Source organism: Mus caroli, chromosome 7 (genome assembly GCF_900094665.2).
Source record: "Mus caroli chromosome 7, CAROLI_EIJ_v1.1, whole genome shotgun sequence".
NCBI lineage: Eukaryota > Metazoa > Chordata > Mammalia > Rodentia > Muridae > Mus > Mus caroli.
In genome coordinates, this window is record NC_034576.1 from 30,230,769 (window position 1) to 30,239,228 (window position 8,460).

Genomic DNA, 8,460 nt, shown 5'->3' on the forward strand with positions numbered 1-8,460 from the left:
TACTCCCTAACAGCCCCGCCCAGCACTGACTACACCAATGGGCTTAATCCATTAATGAAATTGACACCCTTGTGATCCAATTACCTCTCAGCAGCGTCAATAGCTGTGACTAAACGTTCAACCCACATGACTTTTCCACAAACCACAGGACTAGTGGTTATCTCAGACACCTTTAAACTTGCAACTGGTACTTGAAATGTGGGTGTTCTTGAGCCTCCAAACTCTGTTGTCCCTTTGGATATCAGGATGACAATCACATCCCTGATATTTGATGGTCCCCATCCAATAGAGAAGAACGGCCTCTGGCCCAGAGCCCTTGGTCAGCAACTTGATACACAGTGAGAAGGCGATACAATGCTTTGTCCTCATACGGTTTTACTGCAGTTATCTTAATGGCTATCTTCTATTTATATCGAACAGTATCGACTTCCCACAGGACTGGCTTTTAGAATAAATTTATTAAGTTAAAAGGAGGAGTTGGTGAGGCACCAACCAAAGTGCATGCAATGGGCTGAACTGAGGCCCCCGGCTCATATGTAGCAGCAGATGTACAGCTCAGTTTCCATGTGGGATCCCCAACAACTGGAGTGGAGGCTGTCCTTAACTAAAGCTATTAACTCTCTGTGGAATCCATTCCCCAACAGGGCTACCTTGTGGGAGAGGATGTGTCTAACACTGCAGAGATTTGATGCACCCTGGGGAGGGGATACCCATGGGGGCCCCACCTTCTCATAAGAGAAGGGGAGGAAGGATGGTGGGACTCTGTGACTGGGCGTGGGGGGGGCAGGACCGGGAGCAGAGGCAGCGATTAGGATGTAAAAATATAAATAGATAAAAATAAAAAATAAACTAAAAAAGAAAGATAAAAAAATAATAAAAGGAGGAATTGGGCCTCACATGAAAAGTAGCTTGCTGTACAGGTGGTGTGAGAATGGGGTAAGGTTGGAGGAGGGGCTATGATGGCTGATGCTTGGGAAATACCATCTTATGAACATCCTAGAACATCTGCATTCTGGCATGATTGCTCAGCCAGGGACAAAACCAGGACCAGCTTCTCCTATTCTGTGGGGCATTTTCTCTCTGTGACAATATGCATGCTCCTCCCCTAGGGCTGTGCAATGTTTTTAAAAGGTGACCCATAGTTGTTTGTAGTGGTGCATGCCTTCAATCCCAGCACTCGGGAGGCAGAAGTATGTGGAGCTCTGTAAGTTCAATGCTAGCCTGGTCTACAAGGTGCATTTCAGGACAGGCTGGACTGAATAGAGAGACCCTGCCTCAAATAAAATAAAATAAAGTAAAATAAAATAAAATGACCCACAGTTGGGAATAAACTTCATCTCATTATCATTGCATATTAACTTTTTTAGGCTAAAGATATTTAAGTCAGCAAGACACAGTTGGTACACACATAATCCCAGAGAAACTGAGACAGAGGACATTGAGTATGAGGCCAGCCTGGGCTAAGGAATGAGTCTGCCTCAGAACTGAAAAAAATAAAAAGACAATAATAAACAGGCTCAGCCGGTAATGTGATTGGCAAGCACAAGGAAATGCTGGGTTCTGTTCCCAGCACCATTTAAAACTGAGTGAGTCAGCATGTGTCTGTGAGCCCAGCCCTCAGGAGGTAGAGGCCAGCCTGGGCTGCAGAGACAGGCCTTCCTTTAAAAACAAAAAACAAAAACAAACAAGCAAAAATAACATTTTCAGATGATTTGATTTTATGTGTGTGTGTATGTGTGTGTGCGCGCGTGCAGGGGTGGGGTGGGGTGGGGGGGGTTGTATATATTTTCCTGAGTTTATGATAAATATATCGTGAAACCCTGTTTCAAAAACAATTTTGAAACAAAACTAAATAATATATATATATATAAAGAAAAAATGTCAAAATGTTTCATATAATAAATAAATCAGCCTGGGAAGATGGTCTAGTAACTGTGTGTACTCACTGGAGGACCTGTGTTTGGGTCCCCAGCACTCACAGAAGAAGCCTGGGATCAGCCTGGCAGTGGCAGTGCACACCTTTAATCCCAGCACTCGGGAGGCAGAGCCAGGCAGGTCTCTGGAGTTTGAATCCAGCCTCAATATCCAGGTGTCTCAAAACCTCTTCTACCTCCATCTCCTGGGAAATCTGGCACCCTCTTCTGGCCTCTATAGGTACTGTTTCCAAATGCACAGACACATACACTTAAGTGAATAAATAAAAAAAAAAGACTGGAGCGCTGGTTCTGCAGTTAAGAGCATGAACTAACTGCTCTTGCAGAGAACTCAAATTCAATTCCCAATACCTGTGTTGGGTGGTCCCATCTCTCTCTCTCTAATATATATACATATATATGTGTGTGTATATATACATATACATACATATATATATACACACACACACACACACATATATATATATATGTGTGTGTGTGTGTGTGTTTTTGAGACAGGATCTCTCACTGAGCCTGGCCTATTTTTCCCATAGACTAGCTTGCCATTGTACCCCCTTCCTCAATGCTCCGCCTACAGGTGTGAGCTCCCACAGCTGGCTCTTTTGTTTGCTTTTTGAGACAAGCTTCCTCTGTGTAGCCCTGGCTGTTCTGCAACTCTCTCTGTAGACGAGGCTGGATTCGAACTCCAGAGATCTGCCTGGCTCTGCCTCTCAAGTGCTGGGATTAAAGGCATGCAATGCCACTGCCTGGCTTGTCCCAGGCTTCTTCTGTGAGTTCTGGGGACTAAAACACAGGTCCTCCAGTGTGCACACGCCCGTTACTAGACTATCTTCCCAGGCTGAGTTAGTTATTATATGAAGCATTTTGACATTTTCTTTCTTTCTTTTAATATTTATTTAGTTTTGCTTTTTTAAAATTGTTTTTGAAACAGGGTCTCACTATGTGTGTAGCTCTAGCTGGCCTAGAACTTGCTATATAGACAGGCTGGACTTAACTCACAGAGATCTTGCTGCCTTTGCACCTCCCGTCTCCCCGGATCTGGGATTACAGGTGGGCACCACCACATCCCACCTACTTAGTTATTTTTAAGACAGGAAGTCTTGTAGCCCAGGCTAGACTTGAACTTGAGATATGAAGCCAAGGACATTGAACTTCTGATCCTCCTGCCTCCACCTTACAAGTTGTGAGATTGCGGGCATGCTCCGGTTCAAACTGAAACTTCTGTTCGTACTGGGCAGGCATGTGGCTCAGTTGCACACCCCACCCAAGAGCTTCTCTTCTTTCTTATGATGTATTTTCCCCTTATTTCCACATGCTTTGTGGCTTGATGAAATGATTTTGTAATCCCCAGCTCACTCTGAACTGAAGTTCTTGCAACTGCATTATGCAACCCCTCCTCCCCCCTGCCTGGGACCTGGTCTCTTGTCTGTGCTGTGACCCTGCCCATGATCTTGGAGAAGACACCTATCCTTCCCCACAACACCCTGGGTCTGAAAAAGCCTGCATAGCTGCACTAGGTGGCTCCCTCCCAATAAGGAGGAGTCCAAGGAACTCCAGGAATTGTCTGCTAGAGCCCATCCCTCCTCCCAGGCCCTCTCTGCTCAGAGCCCATCCCCGAGCCCCACAGCCTCCCTGGTGGACATGCCCTAAGCAAGCAGTCCTCCTGAAGCCCAACTTGTGCGTTGTTGCAGGAGACAGAGCTTGAGAGTGTGGGCTGCATTTTCACAGCTACGCATGAGGTATCCCGAGGGGCAGAGTGACTGGCCATGTGAAGATAAAGGGGTGACTGCACAGGGGTCCCCACATTGTGCTTACTCATGCTCTGATTGATACCAAGGTATGCTGTAAGCCAGGCTCCTGGACAGAGGTCTTGTCTCTCATCGTGACAGACCCTAAACACACCCTCCTTCCGTGAACACGCCAGGCCTCCCCTTCTCCTCCCACCATATTGTCCTGTTGTCTGAGTGTGTAACAACCATACCTATTCCCTAGGGTTCCAAGCCCAGCCCTGACTCTTCCTCCCACTCCTTTGTCACAAATTCACAGAAAACAGAGGCCATGGAAGAGACCATGTGGATTTATCTGAACAGCATAGATAGGGCCACAGCAGTGCCTAGGGAGACCTCTCCCCCCAGGGTGGGAAGATAGTTAGCCTTAAGCCCGACTCCCTCCAGTGGCCTCTTCCTTTCAGGATTCTTTCATGTTGATCACTCTGTAGGCTCTTGGGGTAGAGGGAGGAGGCAGGGGGTGGTGAGTTGGTGTAGTTTGGAGGCTCCAGCTGGGGTGCCCATCAGGATGCTGGCCCGCACTCACCTGTGGCGATTCAGGCAAAATTGAGACAACTTCCTACACTTCCCACCTGGAAGAAAAAGAACCAGTTTTCCCATGAGCTGGAAACAGTACTAATTATCACAAAGTCACTGGGGACCGGCTGGGGGGTGGGGGTGGGGGATCAATCTGGACCTCAGGAAACTCCCAGTGAAGGGGGACAGCAAGATGGCTCAGCAAGTAAAGGTGTTTGCTGCTGAGCCAGACGTCCTGAGTTTTGGGCAGAAAGAGAAAACCAGGAGCTAAAGAGACTGCTCAGTGGTTGCTCTTCAGGAGGTCCTGGTTTTAATTCCCAGCATCCACATGGAGACTCATAATTGTCTATAACTGCAGACCCATGGAATCCAATGCCCTCGTCTGGTGTGCAGACATACATGCAGATAAAACACCCATATACATAAGATAAATGAATAAATCTTTGTTTTAAAAAAGGAGAAAACCAACTCATGGAAATTGTCCTCTGACCTCTACATGTACACACACACACACACACACACACACACACACACTGAGATGAACAAATGCAGGGCTGTGGTGGGGCAGAGCAGCCTGTGCAAACATCCCTGTGGTAAAGGGCAGACGTGAGATGGAAGAACATGAGCAAGAGAAGCTGGGACCTGGATTAGAGTCAATTGGAGATGGCGTAGAGTTTAAAAAGCCACGGGGCCATGAGAAGATGGCAGCCACCTGCCTCTCAGGCCTCCCCTTCTGCTTTCCCTGTCTGTGTCTCCCTGGCCTTTCCCACTGTTAGTGCGTGTGGTTTGGGTGTGTCCCTCCAATGTCTGTCTTTGATGTTGGGTCCTTAGTACTCAGGGTTGGGACGGAGAGGGTGGGCAGCCTTTGAGAGGCAGAGTCTAGGGTCACCTAGGAAGTTATAGCTCTGCTTGCCCATCAGTTAGCCCTCCGGAGGGTGTGCTGTCATAGAAAGACCAGCCAGTCTCCTCCCTTCTCTCTTACTTCCTGTTTTGTTACTCAGCCTCTTTGACCACACATCCTCCCCCACCAGAGGTAGACATGGAGTGTTTTCCTTGGTTGGGCTGCACTGTATTTCAGAGTCAAAGGACTCTGTCTTCTTTGCTGAACCTGGCACACACTGATGCAGCTGGGCTGGCTCCTTTCTCTCTTCAGCATGGGTGGGTGTCACCCAGATACCCAGGCTGAGCCTCTGAATTCAGGTCCTCAAGCAAGCACTTTGCCCACCAATACCTCCCAAACCCATGGATCTCTTCTTAAGCTATAAACGCTTCCAGAAATTGATCCCGGTCCGGTATTTGGTCACAATGAGAACAGCAACCCGCAGAGCTCTGGTGGATAAAAGAAGTCAGGTCCAGAGGGCTGTTGCTCGGTTGTGCTTGCCTGGCCTGTACAATGTGATGGGGCTGACTCCCTGTGCTGCATTAACTGCCTATGCCTATAACTAAGCACTTGGGAGGTAGAGGCAGGAGGGTCAGAAGTTCAAGGTTAAGGTGGAAGAGGTGGTTCAGTGGTTAGTCACATCCAGCTCCCACCATCCATCTAAGGAGACTCACATCTTCTGAAACTCCCAGCTCCAGGGTATCCAAAACCCTCTTCTGTCTGTCATGGTCTCTGCACTCACACACACACACACACACACACACACACACACACACAGATTCAAGGCCATCTTTGGTCGACATGAGCCTCTGTCTCAAAACAAAACAAACCTCAAAACTGCTGATCAGCTTGGCACACCTATAACCCCAAGCCTCAGGAGGCTGAAGCAGGATTGTGAGTTTGACGCCAGCACCCTTGGCTTGTAAAGAAGCATAAGGTAGTATCCACTAGCAGTCATCTGAGCCTGCATATCTCTGTCCTGTGTCTCTGCCTCGCTCATCAGGGCACTACCACGTGACGGAGCCCAGGAAGAAAAGGACAACAGAGGAAGAGACGTGCACTCTAGGAACAGCGCCCCCTGCTGCAACCAGAAGAACCGCCCAGCTGGATGCAACAAGCAGGCCAAATCACCCCTGGGGTGGTTTGTAGGGGTGCTGAGTTTGCACAGCCTTGCCCAGGGGGTTTCAAGACCCTGATCCTCAGTCACCATGAAGCCCAGTCCGCCCCCAGCCCCTTCTTGCCCTTTCTGCCCATGCCCGACTCTCACTAGTGAGAATGATAATTCCCGTGATGAACAGCACCGCCGCCACCAGCAGTCCCCGTTTCCGGAGGGTGGTATCATCTGTGGAGAGAGAAATGGAGGGGCGGGGGTCTTTGTTTTTTCTCCCCACTTATCTCCAGCAGTGCGGGGGGGGGGGGGGGGGGGGGGGGCGGGAGCGGGAGCGGGAGCGGGGTAACTTACCGTAGTAGAAGGGGTTGTTCTCATTCGAATCTAGAGGGGACAGATACATACAAGTCAGACCTGGGTGGACATTTGTGGAGTGAATAAGTGAAATGCAGAAGTAGGGACTGGGGACACCTGAGCCTCAGTTTCCTAAGACCTCAGAACAGAAGTGGAAGTCCTCACTGTGACATGCTATGAAGTCTTTCAGCACCCACTTGCCTCCCTGCTCCTGAGTCCATCTCGGCAGCCACTCATCTCAGGGCCTCTATACTGCCGCCCCCTCTCCCGGAGGAGAGTCACCTCCTTCACTGGAAGTCTTTGATTCTGTGCATGAGCATTCTCTAATCCTGAGTTTTGCTCTATTTTTCTTGCTAGCAAACTAAAAATCATCTGATGATTGATGTAAGTATTCCAGTTATTATCTGTTGTCTTCCTCCACTACGGTGTCAGTTTTAGAGGGTCCCACTATGTAGCCCGGGCTGTCATGGAACTTGCTATGTAGTCCAGGCTAGCCTCAAACTTGCTGCCATCTTCCTTCTGTTTCCCAGGTGCAAAGATTACAGGAATACACCACCACACCCATCAATAGCAAAGATATTTGTCTGTCTTGTTTATGGCTGTCTGGCACACACATGAATCCATGCTGAATACACAGATGAATGGGTGACGTGGGCATGTGGCGTCTATGTCATCAGTGGGGGTTCAATAAGCAGGAAGGGGGGATATCAGAGGGGAGGAATCAGGATGACCAAATGGAGCCCCTGCTGGTCTACAATTGCTCTTAAGTTGTATAAGTGAATCTATAGTGACCAGAAGATCTGCCCCACTGAGCCCAGTCTTAATTTCAACTTTGAAAATTCAGAGCTCAGAAAGCAACCTCCTAGCTGTACCACATGGTGACCTGGCTGGCTCCATGGCACTTAGGCATGTGCTACCACCCAGTCTGAGAGCACAGTTTCTTCCATAGCACGAGCCCTGTAGATTTGCCCACACGGTAAAGAAACTATAGAGTGCCTGTTTCTGGTCAAGAAGAAGAGATACTAACCCTGTGGATATTCAATGTAGGATGGAGGCATGAAGTTTTTGGATGGGCTGAGAGGCTCGATCCTGGAGACTGCAGGGGTACCTTCAGGTGATAGGCATAAAAAATGGTCAGAAGACATTGGAAGGCAGGAGGAGCATCAGGGGCTGACCCAGGGATGTGGATATAATAACAGGGCTACATCTGGGGTGCAGAGCACAGGCACCTCCCACCCACACTCTGGCAACAAGCACCTGCCTGCACCTCCACGTCCCCCAAGGCTGGACCAGCTGCTCAGCCCAGGTGGGTCCCTCATTTGGACCTCCGCTAACAACCGGAGAGCAGGGGACAGGATTTCACTGACTTTGCCCCTCCAGCCTGGAGATACTTATTTATAATATTCTGAACATCCTCTCTACTTTTGGACCAAAAAATAGCGGGGCATTCTCTTCTTAATTCTAATTTAATTTAAAATGTTGGACACAGGGTCTGCCATGTACCCCCACGCCGGCCTCATGTTCTCACTCCTGAGCTCTGACGTCACACAAAGGTTAAGGGGTCATCTGCTGCCTTAGTCTCAGCTCAGCCTCTTTCCACACACCTGCTGCCACCACTAACCTACTTGTCCCGAGGACACTACTTCCTTCCTGATTCTGGGCTGTATGGACTTTTCCAGTCAGGATTAAGGCTTCATTGACCAGTCAGAACAGCCTGCTTTCAGGCTTCCATTGGATCATACAAGGACATGTGAGCTCAACCGGGACAATGAAAGTCAAGCCCAGCCGGGCGTGGTGGCGCACGCCTTTAATCCCAGCACTCGGGAGGCAGAGGCAGGCGGATTTCTGAGTTCGAGGCCAGCCTGGTCTACAAAGTGAGTG

The 8,460-nt window shown here is 49.0% G+C and overlaps 1 protein-coding gene across 4 annotated transcripts in view; it reads right to left on the reverse strand.

The window, feature by feature from the left end:
* Positions 1 to 3,995: 3,995 nt before the first annotated feature.
* The window catches only part of Fxyd5 (FXYD domain containing ion transport regulator 5), a 9,718-nt gene continuing 5,253 nt past the window's right edge, over positions 3,996 to 8,460 (reverse strand). For 2 of the 4 annotated variants that reach the window (XM_021166663.2, XM_021166661.2), the window contains exons 6-10: positions 7,607 to 7,687; positions 6,580 to 6,609; positions 6,385 to 6,459; positions 4,248 to 4,293; positions 3,996 to 4,155 (exon numbers count right to left, since the gene is read on the reverse strand). In XM_021166663.2, coding sequence (XP_021022322.1) covers positions 4,122 to 4,155; positions 4,248 to 4,293; positions 6,385 to 6,459; positions 6,580 to 6,609; positions 7,607 to 7,687 — 266 coding nt within the window. In that variant the 3' untranslated portion in view covers positions 3,996 to 4,121. Of the gene's footprint in view, positions 4,294 to 6,384; positions 6,460 to 6,579; positions 6,610 to 7,606; positions 7,688 to 8,460 lie in introns of all 4 variants that reach the window. The other 2 variants (XM_021166665.1, XM_021166664.1) reach the window with 1 other exon arrangement.